Raw genomic sequence first — 19,208 nt, 5'->3', positions numbered from 1 at the left:
TATATATATATAGGAACCACTGTTCTCAGTCACAGTTCCACTTTTTTTATTAGCGTATCCCTGGCTGAAATGTGTAAATAGGTGGCTTGAGCCAAATCCCATTTATAGTTCATTTCCATCTATCTCTCGCCCACATTCGATCGATTCACCTTCGGATTCAAAAATATGCGACTGCATCTGTCCCTACGTGTGTAAATAAGACGGGGAAAAACAATCCGGTCCAAACAAACACATACAGTACCAGATTATTGATCCAAACAAGCAAACCGGCAAACTATTTCTCTCATCCTTCCATCGCACAATCATATGAAAAACTCGCTCTGCACCAATGTTTTCCTCATTCAGGAAACCGACCACAAACAAAGTATTTATGACTTACAAACTATCGAACAAATATGCCAAAAGTTGTGCAGTTACAATCCAGGCGGATTTAGGAAGATCTTGAGGATTTTGACTGCATGAAGCTTGTCAGACATAGATAACTATCTCGTATTAACAAATAGTTTCATATTCATATGGATTTGGTTTTGACAGACGACTCAATTGGATACATCTGAATCTCTCGTTTATGGTGCTTCGCTTCCTTGGGTGTGCTGCACCGGAATAGCTCATGTTTAGATTAGTACAATACTTGAGACATCCAAATACGTTGTTTTGTGGACGTAACACATTGCTCACTAGGTAGCTGGAAACTCAACGACAGCTTACGAATAGTTTTGCCCTCTTTGAGGCTCATCAGCTGAGCACAGTCCCCAATTTTCTGTTAACCCCATGTTCTGCTTGAACCAGTTGAGATTGATATCCACAAATACTCGCATTTTAAACGAAAGTGGTTTTGATGGGGGACTTGAATGAATCTAGCTACATCTCACGTTTACATTGGTCCCTTCTCTTAAAGAGTGCGTGAAAAACTTTCAGGCGTGTAACCTAATTCACAACTAGTTGTGGTGACTACTGTTGAATAAAAAACGGGTTACTTATGAACACAATATCTTTTCCGAATACTGAGCTTATTCAAGAAAAACTGAAATCTATTTCCCCAAATAATTTACCTTTTAGAGGTATCAAAGCTTGTTCTGCCTGGTAGCATGCCCCCAACAGTGGAACAAACTTCTGCCTGGATGTTTCGAACTCATGTATCAGTCTGAAAAATCCAAAAAATCGATTTGGAAATTTCCCCCGGGGACGTCAGTCTAGAATAATCTCCACTTTTCTTAGTATAGCTTTGAAATTTTCCGTTTTCTTTCATGAATTATGATGTACAGCACGATAGACGCCAGAGCAAGGTACTCAAAAAGCGCCGGATGAAACTTTTAAGGTTATTCTGGCATCGTGCTTCCCCATACAGCACGTGGCCTCCTAACTTTCGAGTTCGAACATTTAATGCCTTCTTGCTTAGTAGTGGTGCTCGGTAAAATCCAAGTGCATCATCACACTGACTATTGTTTACGAAACTTCAACTCAAATTTTGGGTAAAATACTCTACGCATTTGCACATTTTTCCGCATCAGGACCGGACACGTTTGTGGCCCAAACCGACAGCAAGTCCCAGTCGGCTCAGCGATGGACACTAATTGTTTGATACATAAAACATTTTTAGAAAAAAAAGATGACAGAGGTCACAGTGCGATCACTTCAATCAAGATAGGCTGATTAACAGCCATGTTTACTTTGCCAAAATGGAACTTTCACACCGTATCGGCTACGAATTTCATGACTTTGTCCTGTAGCGGACGTTGCCCGCTGCTGCTTTGTAATGGCCTTCCTAACCCAGAGGTTTTACAGCGGTGAATCCGTTCATCAATCCGAAGTCCTTTTGCCCAACCATTATTACCGTGTTATCTATAGTGGATTGTAATTTAATGAAACTGTGCCAACTACTTTTATTGTTTCAGTAATAGTGACCGAAAAATGATCATATTCAAGAAAACCTCTTTGTTCCATATGAGAGATGCGTGCGGTGGACGCACTATCATATCACAATCGAGTCACCTAATGAAGGAATCAATTATTGTTGACCCTACTAATAGTACGAAACAATGCAGTCGCATATAACTGCGTGAACGCAAATCACAGGTGATTTTTCATGGTTTCAATCTGCATATTAGGTGTGTTCACTAGGTTACCGTGGAACACACAAAAGCAGACATAGACTAATCATCCGGTATGAAATTCACAGAGTGAGGTTCAGGATAAACTTACTCAAGCGTTTATGACGAAAACCATGTGTGTAACTGTATAAACTTAATACAATACTCGTAAGGTTGCTGAACGTTCTTCGACAGCCCACAGTCGGTTTCGTCATTCTTATGGCTCATAAGGTAGGCTCAGTCCCTGAATTTCCCTCATAAACGAGAGATTCAGCTGGGCTCCAGGTTTTTCTCTCAAAAAGCCAACTCTGTTTGCAAACGAGTGTATTTCGCCAAGTGTGCAGCTGTGTTTCTTAGTTTTGATTTTTCTCCCACACTATGTTATATCATGCCAGTTTTAGTGCACTCGCAGAACGTTTTTTGACTATATGATGCGCACTAGTTACGTTGTAAACTGATTTAGATACCAAATACTGAATTATATGCTTTCCTTTTTCAATGGGTGCCAGCTGGACTAGATTCACCCGCTCGCTCATTTTACACTATTCTTTTCTCACACTGACCGACAGATCTGGACAGTGGTGGGAGCGTGCATGGGCCAATGGATCAGAAGCATTCCACCCGCTTGGGGAACATAAGTCGAAGTGGTCAACTTATTCCTGGGTCACGATATTACCTGGGTGACACAGGGGCTCGAAATAGACTCTTTCGGAGACAGTCGGAGGGCGGAATCTGGGAGACACATTCGGAAAGTAAGTAACTCAAATAAAAATAGCTGAGTAGTGATCGATATTAGTGAACTACAGTAACACCAAGTTTTCATCCTCTGATAAATTTTTATCAGCAGTCTTATAAGCAAACGTAATTTTCGGTGTTTGTGGAATTTGTAGGATATACGTTCAGACCACCGTCGCCTAAACAATCCCCTTTCAGTATCAGCACAATTATTCAAATAAGTCCACTTCAAATAGGGGTTGAAACACTGGAATCGAGTTTCATGCTTATCAAAGCTCATCAGCATTTCCTTTCCCTTACCTGGGTCGAGACGTCCATCATCCGGCATGTAGGGTGAGCATGTCACCACTGCTCTACGAGGGCGGAAGAAAGGCACCTGAATTAACATACCTGATCATGTGATTGTGTTCAAGCCTGGGTGGTGTTCTTGGTTTACCTGTTACTTCGAACGACGACTCAGCGACTGTCCCTGTTGTGCTGATCGAACTAGCCACCTGTCAGGACTTCCTAATCAGGAAGCGTCACGGATGCTTAGAACCTGCTGGAACAGAATAAACTCGTTAAAACGGGAACACTTTTGATCAGGAACATGAATGCTCTCCTCTGTTACCACTGATAACTTATTTATTCGCCGCTTTTTAAATAACCTTTTCAAGGATAACTGCCGAATAAAGAGATGAGAGAACACGCCCTCCCATTAATTTTTCTGTTCTGGGTACTGGTACCTGATAATTACCACCAGATTCTTTGACGACACATCTGGCAGCACCTGGAGACATCTGGCAACGTCTGTGGAAGCGAGCGTTTAAAATGGCCAATGTGAACAAGCTGACTAAATCAATTAAATTAAATCAAGAAATGCATCCATATTCATTTGGAATTAAAACGATGGAGTTGGCGTTAAGCGATATCCTAAATCTTTGAGTGTCTTGCGAAATACATAAGTGCATGTATAGCTATAAATGTGTAGCCACACGGATGCTGAACAGATAGAAAATTTCGGCTACATGACTTACATAAAGGAACTCTATTATTCCTTTTTGCGAGTAATGACTGCAGCATGAATGTATCTGGCATCAGACTGAAACTATGCTCAGGTTTGGTATCACACATCGTGAAACACCTAAAATGAGGGAGAGGGGAGAAATTACCTAGTGAAAGGAAGAAGGCCTTCGCTGTTGAGTTATTCGTTAGAAAATGGCAGCCGACCGGTTACAGACCACTGGACGGCAGAGCAAAAATTTCATTTGCATCTTATTTACAAAAACCGGACATCCATCTTCTCCTGAATGCGTCTTCTTGAACTTTCCTGGACTGTCATTGACTCCAATAATTCATCATCTGTCATCAAATGTTAAGATGCGACTACACAAATTCCGCAACTGATCTCCCCTTTTCAAGAGATGCAAAGCGAAATTCCACGAACAAAACATACTACTCGCGTTCCTTCCCGTCAGTAGTATCAACGTTACACCAGTTTCAATTTCTGTCACCTAGTGGGGATTACCTCTGTGTGAAAAAGTGGTAATTAAAATTATTTAGGACACTAGGCGAAGCATATTCTGAGGAGTTTGATGGTTATTGAGAATAGTTTTGAAAAAGTTATCCACGCCACAAACGATTTGTCACTTCTGATTACTGAAATCGTGTGGGTCGTAGGCACTGGAAAACGAATACGCAATATATACTCGGCTTCCCTGATGACAAAAGTTCGTAGTCCTACGTTTGTGTGCGATTATGCATTGCTAAAATGCCTTCGGATGGCAAATATGGTTCACAATCGCTAAACCTTTAGGGCCGGAAAGTTTAGACGGAAACTGTACCATCAACATTTCCTTTTCTGGTTGCATGAAGTTTTATTCTGTTTCAATAGATAGCATTTCCTTCAGGCAATTGACATACCCATTGGAAGTGTCGCTTCCAACAAACCGAATCAGCTACTGCAGCTTCAAGTGAATAGTTGCTTATGTGGATGATTGTGAGCGAAAAGAGGTGCTTCAGAATAGTTGCTTATGTGGATGATTGTGAGCAAAACGAGGTGCTTCATTAGTGCATTGCTTTAGTCTGTTCAATGCCTCTTGCTGATCTTCACCGCAGTTCCATAACAGAGCCAATTCGGCCGTATCAATTTTGCTTGCTTGAGAGCAGACAGGGCAACTGACGTCACTGATCAGCCTAAAGATCGCTGAATATCAAAACACCATCAGCAACTCAGGTAGCGTTTGAAAGTTTGTCTTATGCTGGAATTAATCGTTTTTAAAGTATATTTCAAGGTCTCTTTAAGCCGGAAGACAGGGATAGTCATATAACTCGACCGAAAATGCGTACCAGGCGAAATGAGAAAGCTTGACTGGAGGTCAGGCTTCAGCGTTTCAGCTCGATACACAACAGTGCCATTGGAATGCAAAGCTATTTGAATTCTTCTTGCTGGAAGTTGTCAAGGGATTTTACAGAGTGAGGTACTTGGTAGACAACCATGTTGTTTGAAAATATCAGAGGAGTATTCCTCGAAAATTGTATGGTAGTCCAATTTACCAGACTTAGTAGCAGAGAACTTCAACATGTCGATTGGCGACAAACGGATAATTAGCATTGGATCTGACCTAGGTGTCGAATAATTCCAGGCTGTGCTCTTATCCACTTTTAGAGTTGCTTTTCAAATTTAGATGTGTTTATCCGATAGGCGTGGATTACACGTCAATCTAAATTCCTAGTTTCAAGCGCCAAATGTTTTTCTGTACCAGAAAACTTCAATTTTTGCACCATGACAAGACATGCTAACTTGATGGCGGTGGACTTTTATTCAAAAGGTTTTCCGACATTCTCAGCTTACAGCGATGAAAGTACGCTGAATTACTCAAGCAGCCGATAACAAAATTACGCTTGTTGGATTCAAGCATTCTCCAGATCTAAATGCAGTTTTTTGTACAGTCCACATATCATAATTTTCCCTCACTGTACATGTTCTTCGACGAGGTTTTCAGCTGCGTTAGGAAACAAATCTGCAAGATTTCCACAACCCCGTAATGCGTAATGTTTAATTTTTGCCAGAGCCCTTCCGCAAAAGTTGCTTGCGGGGGGGTACACTCAAACCATCTTAACCTAACGGTGTTTATTTGAATGTTAACCAAGCACTTTTACCAACCCCGTAATGCGTAATGTTTAATTTTTATAAGTGTCTTAGTACGTTTTGCCAGAGCCCTTCCGCAAAAGTTGTTTGCGGGGGGGTACATTCAAAGCATCTTAACCTAACGGTGTTTATTTGATTGTTAACCAAGCACTTTTATGGGTCAAACAGAAGCTGTATTGCATAATAAAGTGAACCGACTATATTGATATGATACACTATTAGAATGACGACGCCAATACTGTAGATGGGCAGCCTAGAGGAAAGACCAGTAAAGCATGTGGCACTAGGTTCCATTCTTCCTCTCACCCTTTGACGTGTTTTGTTGTGCATTTAGATTTACATCGGTGCCGACGTAGGTACTGAATACCAATCGTTCAACTAAACCAGTAAGCTGTCAGGCATCTGTATTTACGGCGTTGTGGGAAGACCGTACAATGACAGTGCGTTGCGTATCGCAGCAGTGGCGACGTTGACGCAGGTCTAGAAGATGAACAGATTGTTTTTGATAGATGTGCCACAAATCACACGATCAACAGAGTGCTTCGATTTTTGTTGATAGCATGTGAGCGGTCAAAATCAGTGGAGCGTTGACATCACTCATCATTCGCAATTTGTAGGTTATAGTGTACACCGTTCTATAGGCTACACATCTGCGAACCATAAATCTGCAGCAAAGTATCGCCCACACCAGATCCACTGAGTGAATAAGAAGAGGAATCGTGTTCTGAATGTCATCCAGGACCACGTGATCCACATCACGTGGTCACATGTTGGGCGGCTACTTGAATGACGATTTCGTGTGAACCGTTATTGATTTGGGTTTCTTAGAGGAGGTTTGGAAACAAAACTGTGTTCTGGAGTAGAGCTTGCGAAGACCGGACATGCGGATTATTCTATCGGCCATCTTCATATTTTAGCTCAGCACTATGTCATCCTGGAAGTTCCAAAGTTATCAGGTTGGCACCGTGAAGCAACATTGACTTGATGCAGAAGGTGACCGCATATCAGTCCGTGAAACAGTGAAAAGGTAAAAGGGGAATGATACCGAATGGGTTATATCACCACTAAGAGTGTTGTGATCGAATGTAGTCAGATCACAGAAGAAAGTATACAGAACACGAATCCATATCAAACTTAGACAGGATTAGCTTAGCTTGCTTTTCAAAAATGGAAATGATGTGAAATTGCGACACTGTACGGTTCATTGATATGCTGCATATACCGACATGTAGACTCATAACTTAATAATTGGAAATTAGCAGTTAGGCGGAGATTTGTGAAATAATCTCCTGCTAAAAACCAGGACACACCAGTGTATTTCCAGCTAACCTATTTCTTAAGACACAGGTCGAGGTAGCCTCAACCAAGGTGGAATTGTCAAGTTCATCCTATTGCGAATTCGCTGTGCTGTCACAAAGTGAACCGCGGCTGTCTAGATTATTTTTTCCCACTAGCTACTTTTGAAGGTTTTGTGGAACACTGGAAAACAAAACGCAAGCTCTCTATCACCAATGGCTGACCTAATTATCAGTAACCTAACAGTAAATGATTGATCTCCTGGCACAGAAACTTTATATCTAAGGTCATCTTCCTGTGTCACTCACGAATATAAAATGCAACGGGTGAATTCCCACTAATCTACGAAAGGAATTGCTTTGCTTGATGCAGACGGCTGGCAGATGATTAATATGTAGGTCGAATTTGCTATGCCTACATGGAGAAGCCATTCACAAAGTTGGCCTATTATAAATCCCTGAGCTTGCACCACACATTTTTGCTATTCTACGAAATCTAGCTATGTTGTGTAAACCAGAGTCCACTACTAACGCATCTTGTACGCTGAACAAATTAACAGTCAAAGAGATAACCGTGTCCGATTGGGCATATTACTGCAAAGGACCAGGGCAGTAGTCTCATCTCCAGTGTAACCCTCAGCATTACGTTAACAACAGAGTGGCCTGCAGAGATCAAGTAGTCTGCCAAACAGCAACTATAACCAGAGTTGAGTATGTAATTAGACCTCCTTGACTTGCGCAATGGTGAACCTGCTTGATAAACTAACCCGTCCGTTTTCATGTGTAGCTGGGAAAAGATTCCCCTACTGGAATGCGACTGGTAGAGGAATCAGGATTAATCGGTACACCTCCGAACGGCACAGTACTAATGACTCGACTTGGAATAATGGGAGAGTCAAGAGACACCTGATTGTAAGAATTCCCTTTAGCAGTGTCACCGGAACATGTTATTCGGGTGAGCGGAAGAGGCAGAAGTTCCACACAAGACAAAGATGAAGTATTCCCTGTTGGGTCGCCTCGTTATTCGCACACTCTGGTTTAATAATGCTACCATATAGCATTAGACGATTGCTTACTGTCGTTTCAAAATTACCTGAATACCCTAACTGGAATGGCTTGGTTGATTTTTTTAGTCGGAAAGATCTATCGACTTCAAATGATGAACTTCGTGATTCCCGAAGCCAACACCGAAAAACGCTGCAGTGACACAGTTTTTTCATAATTTTTTTCTATTTACAAGAACTGAGCATAGGAGGACTTTTTATGTGAGATGTGACTTGTGTTTTGCTGTGGTGACTGACACCCCAAATAGGCAACGAAAGTGTAAGACGCTTCCGATAGTAATCCAAAGTACTGAATTCATTTAACTCACCTAGTCAGATGGCGATACTAGCTGTCGATCCATAAGTTTTTGGTGAAAATGACCATAGCCAAAACCAACCACGAGGCTCTCATCTCATACATTGATGAAAGGTCAACATTTCGTTCTTGATAAATTTACGTGTGAATTAGCTGCATCAAACTTCATCATTCAAGGTTGTCCGCTGTTACCTTTTTTCTTCAACTTATTTGTCAGTATTGTCGTGAACAAGTAGCACAGTTTCATTCCCCCCGACTTTTTCTTCAGGGAAATTTTCCACCCGCTTTTTACATAGGACACCAAGTATGCAGTGATCAAAGCTAGGTATGACTCCGCCTGAATCGATTGTAAACTAAAAGGGGTCATTTAAATAAGTTTGTGAATTACGGCTGCAGGTTGAAAGAATGTAAAAAGTGTGAATGAAGATAAGACGATCAAGTTAGCACAAAAAAGTCACTTGCCTGGCTGGTTGTCTTGACAGTCTAACCGAAGGCGATACTTCAGCAGAAATGGCCACGTCTACATCTCTGCAGCATAAAAGAGCCATCAGCTTGTCTGACAAAGATTGAGTTTACGATACTGCTTTTTCCTCTGTTTTGCTGTTTTTTTCCGGGGTCTTGAAACGTTCACCAGGGCATTATTTAATTTTCGTGGAACTATCGGACCGGTAATATTAAAGGACACTGACTAATTTTAAGGGAATGACCATTGGTTGGTCACGTGATTCTTGTCCCAGTGGATCGACTTCATCCAGCGGCTCTCTCTGGAGAGTACAGATGAGTCAGGGGGCTCAAGTAATGGTAGTGCATTGAGTTATGAAATCCATTGCGAGCAATATCATCTGCTGTGTCTCTCTGAGTGGGAACACGGAGTCGCACGGGCTGGATGTTAGATGCGTTGGCAAACACAGCCCGGTGACGAGTTTAATACTACCAAGACATCCAAGCTACTGAGAACCCTTCAGAAACAAATTCCAATATATTCGTGGCTTCACCGAGCAATGATAATGGCAACCACCTTTACTGCCTAGAATCCACTCCTATTTCCGAGGTCACCGGGAAACGAAAGTGTCACCCAGAACACTGCACAGCATATAACTGCTTAACAGGGGTGATGATAATGATGGTAATACCCGTGTCAGGAGTGTACAGCATTTTTATCATGCCTAATTCTTGAGACCCTCGTGGTATGTACCCCTTAGAAGTCGGGTTTATCAAATAGCTCTGACAAGATATCCCACTTGGGACTGAGAAGCATCACGGGCATCCCCAACTTCCCTACCGCTAGAGATATCTGACTGTCCTTCTATTGGTAAGTGAAAAAAGCAGCGGGATCAAGTTTCTTGTAAACTCGAAATAGATTATTCTGGTTGAGCCACAATGAAGCAGCAAAACAATAAGTTCTGTCTTGGTTCTTATAAGACCTGGTCAGCACTCTACATCTTGTACAAATGAATACGTTTGCTTTAGGACATTGTGATTGGCCAACCCAAAGCCTGGGTCGAATTCTCGATAACCGCCCTAGTTGTGTCAACCGCTTGAGGTGCCTCTAGAGGATGGTTATTCAGATGGCTGCACGGATGTATGAAGCGTAATGAGAATATTTTGTGCTCCGCTTGTACTGAGTTGTAAGTAGTTTATGAAATTTGTGTATTCAAAACTACGTAAGTGGTGTGTCCAGTTTGTCACTTGATTATATACGAGTGTGTGCTGAGTTATACTTTAGTGAATAGTAATTTATGTCGTTGGGGTAAGGAATATCATTTCGATTCCCTCTAGACGCGTGTCTTAAAACCAACTCTGACACGTGATTATTCTCGGTCACATTACTGGTTATGTCTAAGCCGCTGGTTAAAAGTGCAAAAGTGAGTTTATTTGGAGGAACTCGAATAAGTAGATTCCCACACAACGACTGATCTGTGTCAAACAAAGCTGGGAAGACTGATGAATACGCTCATCATTACTTGTGTTGAGTGCATTGGTTTTTTCGAGACCACAGCGGAAATATGCGGTGAACAGGAATAGTGCAATGTACAGTCAATTCGTCGAAGTTAGAATATCGTTCCATGGTGCACTTCAGAATAGCTCGTTTGAAACGAATATTCTGCATAAATGTGAGTTACCCAGTCCACTTTGGTGCGCATCACTCAAACGTAATTCGCCACATTTATTTGTACTCATGCCCGCCAGTTTCAACCCCTGCGGCTTGTAACTCTTTCCAGTAATCATTTCTCGAATAAACATAGAATATATGTTAATGTTTTTCGACCTTATATAAGCCTATATCCAATATATACTGAAGCACAATGTTTTAGAATAGATCACTGACTATGATGCGAACCGTAGAAAGTTCATTGTTGACTTTAAGGCCGCTTCACAGCACGCAAATGTTTAAAAAGCCAATGGTCTCTTAGATTGCCCAATATGCTAATTCACTGTTATAGCCTAAAGTCCTCATCCACTTGAGTTGAAGTATTATGCAATAGTATTACATGGTCTAAGGTGAATGGAATTTTAGACTTTTCCTTGCTAGATTTATAGTTGTGTAAGTCAGGACATCCGGTTATCCGGATTTGTTAGTTATTCAACCACTTGCATTTTGAGTGATTTTTTTATCCTCCCCCCGTTCAAAAATAGTATAGTACGCATTGTTTTAACACTGACCTCGCTGTTTTGATACACCGGTTGCGATTCGTTTCATCGGCACGATAATAGGGGTTGAAACAGATATCAGTTAACTGAGTGGCTCACTGAGAAAACTGTCCTTTCGTTGACTAAGTCGCTAAAGGGTAACGTGCACCCTATACAACTGACAGTGTAATAACATCTTACATAGTCAGGACTAAACTGCTCATATCGGTAGGAGTCAAGAGGTAAAGCCGATTGATGATTGTGCCTTGACAATTAAACCTAGTTTGATATTGTCTGCTCAATAGATCCACGATCTTAACATCATTTTCGATACCCTTTCATCTGAGGTGCTTTAGTCGGTTTCAGCCTACTAGAGTTTACAATGTCGTATAGCCGAAGTTATCCTGGTCGTTTCAGGGCTCCGGAAATTTTGAACGTATGATTCACTTACAGTAGACAAACTTTAACTTGATCCCAAAATGCTATCCGTTACAAGATCTTTCAGTAGAACATTCGTTTGCTCAGAAGTCATCCGAATCTTACCCACTCCACCAACAGGTAATTTCCGCGGTCGTACACTTTCTGAATCACGTCGCCCCTACGCGTTCGAACGTAGCGCCAATGAGCGGTCCTCATTTCGACACTATAGTTATTCTCAGCCATCCGCACACTACCGAACCACCGCGTCGCACCACATATCCTCACCAGGTCCCATATCACACATATCACGCTGGTCGAGTGTGCAGGGAGCTGGTTCACACGGTCTTTGGCGAGGTTCAAGTGGAAGCCGCTACGCCACAACACTTACGAGGCAACACATCAAACGTCAACGGGATCCCGTTGAGATGGTGGTGAAAGCTCCGGTAAGTCAAGAACTGTGGTGTGAAAGCCTCAACATGTAAATTAATTACTTACCCAATTCGGGTAAAAAACATGACCAATAAGGCTTGTTATGTACGTCAGTCGAATTTGAACTCACCAACTCTCATCCCAAATCAAGGTAATTAGCCCCCCCAGTTGACGCGATCTCACGAGGTTATTATTTTATTCATTAAGATGGTTATTGAATCAACCAGTGAAGAGTGCATAATTTAACTATTGGGATTAAATGTTACCGTTTTCTGTTTTCTGGAGGATGTCCTTACAGCCTCAAGATTGTGAACTAGTCAGTGTAAGGTTGCGTCCAATCTCAGAAGCCTTATTCATCTCCCGATTCAGTTCGGCAATATTCAATCCATGGGATTCCTTGGGTTCTTCACCATTAATTGAGTCTAGGTGTTGACGGCCAGCTTTCATGTCCCCATTCAAATTCGCCAACGGTATAGAATCTTTTTTTTCATTTGGTAGGTGAGAACAACAATGTACCTTTGATAGGTGCTGACAATACATCTCGCGATGTATGGTTTGGAGCAAGAATTCGTAAACAATCTTTGAACCTATTGATTCAAGGATAGTCCCTATTTACATCTGATTAGCGCTGACCGATGCACTACTGATCGCTGACTTGATGGGGGAAACGGTGGTCCGCCTTACCGAGCAGACAACACCTGTCTGTCACACGGACAAAGCAATGAATAGGACCCATCGTGTATATGTTTTTCCAACTCGTCTGATCCTGTAAATTCCTCAGCTTGGGCACAAGGCGAAAAGTGAAACGAGACTTATCGTCGGTTTGGACGGATAACCCACTAGTTATAAGTTAATTCATAGCCGAACAACGCCCTCTGTACTGATCGCATGTCAGCTCTGATTGCCCATTAAAAACTTCATCGCATGATTAGGGCTAATCTGTATAGGTGTAATCCGACACTGAAGACACGGTCATTTTCGACGGGCGGTTTTGCCCAACAAATGAATCATGATGGTCCCTATCAACTAAAGGTACTGCACCAGGCCGCCTCGTGTATCACTTAGCATGATATTCGAGATATTGCGAAATGTTGTTGTCCAGATGAACCACATTAATCGTAAGGTTTCTGGCTGCCCTCCGATAACATAACAAGAGATTCAACTGGATTCAGTTGAAATTTCATATCAGAACCAAACTAGTGTGCAAATGAGTGTTTCTGCCAAAACTTGTCTGTCCAATTTGGGTTAAAATAGAACATAAAACGGACGGAAAAGCGGAGAATGTGGCTAACTGATGAGTCCCCAAGAAGGATGAAACAGGCCGTTGGCTATCGGAGAGTCTTCAACAAATTTATGAGTGGTGTGCCACATTAAACGTAAAGCTTTTTTGCTGTGTACAGTTGATTAAACCGGACACTTTTCAGTAAGTTGCGTTACTGTAGCGCGCACACACTTGGCTTTCAAGTAATTTTTCTCTGTTAATGTGAAAGCCAGATGTGTGACCAAGTTTTCAGGAAGCGATATGCCACAGAGATGTTGGTATGCATTAATCCAAATTCGTACGTTCGCACGCAAACTTATCATAGAAAGCCTAGGTTGATTATCAGTTGAAATTTCGGTGAAGCATTTCTTCAACGGAACGCTTTAGAAGATACCAAAACGTCTTTTCAACATCTATGGGAGATTGTAATAATACCGTCCGCATTCCACAAGCTATTCCCACCAGTTTCGACAACTTCTTTGAATACGCGATGAGATTCCCCTATCCTGAGGTTAGACATCATATATTGTGAAGTTCTGTGACTAGTCCAATCAAGCGTAGTAGTGATACGAAGAAGGCTCTGGGAAACACCAACTGAACAGTTACAGACGATTGGACAGGGAAGCAAGACTCCGCTCTGCATCTTGATTTATAAAAACTAAGTATCCACCTTCTTCTCAAACGCGTCTTCCTAAACTTTCCTAGATAATCATTGACCATCACTCAAATGTAAACGGCTTCTACAATTCAAGTCTACAAATTCCGCAATAAATCTCACTTTTCGATAGAACCGAAGCAGTTTTGCGAGAAAACCACATACTACTTGCATGCCTTATCAGTAGTGTCCAACTTTACACTAGTAAACGTGAATATCACACATGGTCATCGTTAATCACCGGCTGTTAAAGGATGGTGTTATCTCATGTCGTCTAGCAAAACTCAGATAAAACTAATAAACAGAGGTGATCGAGTGAGAATTCAACAAATAAGCAGATTCATTTCGGAAGATTTTTAGAATAAATTTACTGCTGGATTATGTATCGCTGGTTTAGACCAACTTTGCAGGTTACCAAGTAAACCAAATTTCAAAACAGGCAATGACAGTATGCAGTGACTGCACTAGAGTAGTGTCGAGTGTCATTAGAGAGCTTGTACTGGTTTCTATGGATGACAAAATTCTTCTTACTGTGTGCCGGAGGATCTTTTCACTCAAAGGACATTAATTGGTGTGTCCTGTTGAGCTTCGTTCCAATTTTTGTCACTCTATGTAGGTTATTAAGCACTGCGAGAGTCCGGTTACAGTGTTTTGTTAAGGCAAATGTTTTATCAACATGGAACCTTTAAATTCGACTTTGGAATCTTTTGGATTATGCCTATTCACTGAAAAGTGAACACGGGATTCACTTGTCTTTCGTTCTCTTGAATATTTCATGCCTGTTTTAGAGAAACTGCATATTCGCACGTAACATAACGACCCATCTACTGTGGGCATTAGCGAGAAAAACTCTCTGTAAAAGGGCATGAGATTCTTTTGCAAGTGGTATGTTTCAAGAGGCAACCGATCAATATCGAATCGATACCATGCATTTCATCCAGAAGTGTTGGTTTGTGCAACATCATTACCTAGTGAATAGAGGATATCCAGTGTGATATGTAAACATGCATTTACTAGTCCTTTCTTACTGTGTATAGCCACCGTTCATGTGCACAGTAGTTGCTGTGCTCGAAATCGCGTTGGCCGGCTGAATGTAAACTACGTGAGCAGTACCACTCGAACGTTGAAGATTTGGTCACTCAATTGTGGAGTTACCAGTTTGGAGTGTAAGTCTTGGTTGTTGGTATGCTCCCGGTAATAATACCCTTGGACTGGACTTACGAATGCAACGAGCTTCAAGATGTTCTCTAAAAGCATACCTGAAATTGTGCAGTTAAATATCGGTAAGCTCAAAAGTTAAAAAATTGAACTTATCCGTTTTACCGTAAACTTCACTGTCTAGATGAAGGAGAGCTTTTTTGCGCTGGTGCAAGAAACACCATTGGAAATGTTGTGAGATAAAATACTCGTACGAGACTACCAGTTACGAAAACAATGAAGAAGCTGGGTCTTGAAGAACGGAATCCATGTTAAGTGTATCCCAGATTTGCCAAAATACATATACATCTAGTAGACGGGCATAGCAGCGCAGTTCAAATAACTAGTACAGTCTCATCAGAACTAGTAACATTATTTCGACTGCATTGTCAACCCGATGTAATCACCATCTTCTTGTACCAGCTTCATAACCGAACGACCGCAACACCAAATTAGTAAGTTTTCAAGAGTTGCCGGCAAATACACCAAGGAATTAATTGGACGCTTGGAAGGTGTAGGAACGTGTATGTTACTTGGGTGAGGACACAAGAAAAGGTAGGAATAGGCGTGGAGTTGTCACTGGCACAAAACCTCCTGTTCAAGAAGAGTTAACAAGCTTCCACTGCGCATAACGTGTACTTTGGGTGTGTACGTCGGTGTGTATAACGCTAGGAGGTTATTCCATTGGTAATGAAACCTGGTTATAACAAAATTCCTGAATTAGGTTAAGGAGAAGCTTAAATGGTGCAAAACTGAACCATAAAAGCCCAGTTCATGAAGAGAACCCACCCGCCGGTGTGGTTTTGCAGTAGGGTAGTCATCTCTAATCAAGTTGTCATAAGTATAGTGAGGTCCTTCGAAAAGATCAGGCATTACGACAACGCATTGTTTCAATGGGTGACTTTGGTGGCTGAATGGATCAGATAAGTGACTACCAATAAACGGACCAGATTGTGAGCTCCTTGTGGGCGTCTCCGAATTGGCTGCCGGCTACCCTCCCGACAACCTGTACATCTGTTACTGCAGAGGTAATGGGGCAAGAAATTTGAACAATTAGTTCACTCAGTAGAGCGAATGAGCCTTGACAAACAGCTTCATTAGGGCAGTGCGATACTGTTCTTGAACGGACAGTGAAACAGAAATCTTTGGATTTTTTTTAAATAGCAAGCATGTACTGTTGATACCTCCTTCCGATTCGTCTATTGTGGGAGGCGCTTGTTGTCTGACGAGGTCGATAATAAGGGTTCAAACTGTCTTAAACGAAACACATAGGCCTGTATGCACAAAAAAACGTTCTCTAGGGTCATTTACGCTTCTTATACGGTCAGAAAAATGCGGGTGTGTATCGGTCAGTTTGGTAACCACGAAGACCTCACGGTTAGCTAGTAATAGAGATTTTGGTCCGATACGGTAAACGTATTACTAGGAATCAGATGATTAAAGTGACGATGTTGGGTCCTCTCACTCTCGGAGAAACGACTTCTTGAGTATGAAGATCTCTCATTCGTGAAGTTTTTTGGATCACTTGTAATAAAATGTAAAGCCTGTGCTAAAATAACAGATGCTTGGTTTGCTCCGTGTATTGCTTGGTGGCTTATGTATCCATAATTAGATTTTCACTTTTTCTGGTTCCAAACGTTCTGTAAAGAAAATAGCCTACTTATTTAAATGTCGACCCCATTTATTAAGAAAGCCAAAAGGACACGGTTAATTGATTAGACTGATTGAAAACAAGAAACCAAGTGTACTGGTGAAGAGATTTATGTAAAGGAGAAGTTAGATGTTTTGTATAGATATGATAACAAACTAACAAAATATATATAATATGGTATTATGATATAATAATATATAATGTAATGTTTTGGTAACGCGGAACTGACTAATTAAATGATTATACCCACCTTCCCCTTACCCAAAAGCTTTAAGTAATGAAACGGTGACACGTGTCTGCAACGATTTGGGCGGGATAAATACACTCGCGAAATAAAAAAAAGTTCGCGTGAATCTCAATTAAGTCTACCGGTAGTAATATTCTTCAACAAAATATGTTACATAAAGGCCGCCTCTTGCTTCATCTGGGGCGATATTTGGGACATTGCCTGACACAGTAAAGAACCACATCACTTATACGGTTTACGAACACTTCGATTCATCGATTTCGCCCCCTTGGACCTCATCAGATAAGCACAGTTCCCGAGTTTCCGTCAACGCTATGTGGGAGTCTACAAAATTCGCGAAGGACACTCACTTGCACACCAATTCGTCCCCACACAACCGAGTCCCAGCTGAATCTCTCGTTTAGCGTATTCCTACTTCAAGCGTCATGTGTTGTCACGACGTCACTTCATATTTTTATTTACTAACGAACATGACACTGGAAGTTCATTCTGGATAACCAGCTCTGAGTACTAATCACATTTATGAGTGCCGGTTATTTGGTTTACCTCACGGGTAGCACTACGTCTATGCACAGGTTTGTTTGCTGCTTTGTGGACGTGTTTTCGCAGCAGTTTTCTGGATAAGATTGTAACAGTAGCTATGAGTTTGCCTGAATGATGACGTACTTACAGTTACGGAACAGTTGGTATGTCATCATCTGTCAGTGTAACGCGTCACTTGAACAAAGTATGAGCACGATTAGGGTTATACAACCAGGTCGTTTCACTCTTCTCATTCGCGAATCTTTGATACTTGATTGAAAGATGAGTTTAGTCTTCCGCACCTGCGTTGTATCATATCCAGTTCCGCTCTTCGTTGTCATCTACTACATTAAAACACGCCTGAAAGCCGGTTCTCCTCTCATGAACGTCACATTCTAGAATCAGCGAAATCGTTTTGAGATCCCTATAATAAAGTATCTTCAATAACTGACAATGAGAAGGAAGGCGCTGATTCTTCTAACTGAGTGTAACTGCCTTCGATTAAGATCTTGTTGAGAAATACTCACCATGGAGAAACATCAACATTGTTTTTCCAAAAGCTGGTGACGTAAGCCCGTTTACGCTGAGGCTTGAAAAGCCACAAACTGCTGGTAGGCTTTGTTAAACGTCGGGGAACTCTACCCTTTGGTCTTTCAGTCACAATCTCTATAGGTGCCTGTTTGCAAACCAGGTATCGCGTGGTGGCAGGTTGGACGTAAGTACGGGTTTTTCCACTAATTACGAACCTAAGAAAGTTTCGGTAGTTTATCAGGTTCAACTTCAAGGCTATTCTAGCAAACTTTGCAGCTCCTCAGTTCAAAGTAGTACAACCTCTGTCACGGTGTCCTCGCTTTATTGCTTCCGTTTCTCATCAGTAGCTGGAACGCTTTTTGGAACGTTTTTTGCAACCTTCTATTTCAGAAACCTGAACATCTTCACGTATCTATCCTTGTCGCCAAAAACAGAATTTCGATTAGACAGGTTTACCACAAACATTAAGGCTTTCTAGGTTCCCAAATGTGCAGCAGTTTTTTAAATTGGTTCATCAGAACCATGACAATATTTTTCAGTCTGGGTGACACGTTCTCAGCCTATTTGATGTCTGACAGGTGATGAATGAATTTTGAGACCAGTCTCAGTTGAGTTCCTGGTTTTGATGTTTTCTAAATCAGTGCCAGAAGCAGTGACTGTTTTAAGTTCTAAATGATCAAATCACATACATATCGCTTATGACGGTCTTGGGAGTAGGTTGACTTGTATACACAACCGATGAAGCCGACCTAATTTCCTCACTAAAAGCTTGATGTATGAATTCTTTCATCTGTTAAGAAAAGTGCCGCAAGTCCACACTTCTCAAAGACCGGTATGCAAGCACCAAGTTCTGAGACCTGCGGTTCATAGTTTACCACGATCATCAACTTACACTGGTGAAATTAGACTAAAGTAACTGATAACCCTGACTTCAAAAGCATTTAATTAATGATACGGGTTATCGATCGGTGTGGCGATGAAGTGAAGCCAAAGCGCGTATTGCAACGCACGTCTCCATTGTATTTTGACACCGACCAAAAACAATACGTTTGAAA

General features: G+C 41.5%; 1 protein-coding gene across 1 annotated transcript in view; it reads left to right on the top strand.

Annotated features, from left to right (window-relative positions):
* Nucleotides 1-19,208, top strand: part of T265_07409 (hypothetical protein) — a gene marked incomplete at both ends in the record, with an annotated part of 135,057 nt that overhangs the window by 42,287 nt on the left and 73,562 nt on the right. The window contains 2 exons of the mRNA XM_009172919.1: nt 2,660-2,842; nt 11,799-12,103. Of these exons, the coding sequence (XP_009171183.1) occupies nt 2,660-2,842; nt 11,799-12,103 (488 nt within the window). The remainder of the gene's footprint in view (nt 1-2,659; nt 2,843-11,798; nt 12,104-19,208) is intronic.

Source organism: Opisthorchis viverrini (assembly GCF_000715545.1).
Source record: "Opisthorchis viverrini unplaced genomic scaffold opera_v5_170, whole genome shotgun sequence".
In the NCBI taxonomy this organism is placed as follows: Eukaryota; Metazoa; Platyhelminthes; class Trematoda; order Opisthorchiida; family Opisthorchiidae; genus Opisthorchis; species Opisthorchis viverrini.
This window is presented reverse-complemented; position numbering and strand designations above follow the sequence as displayed.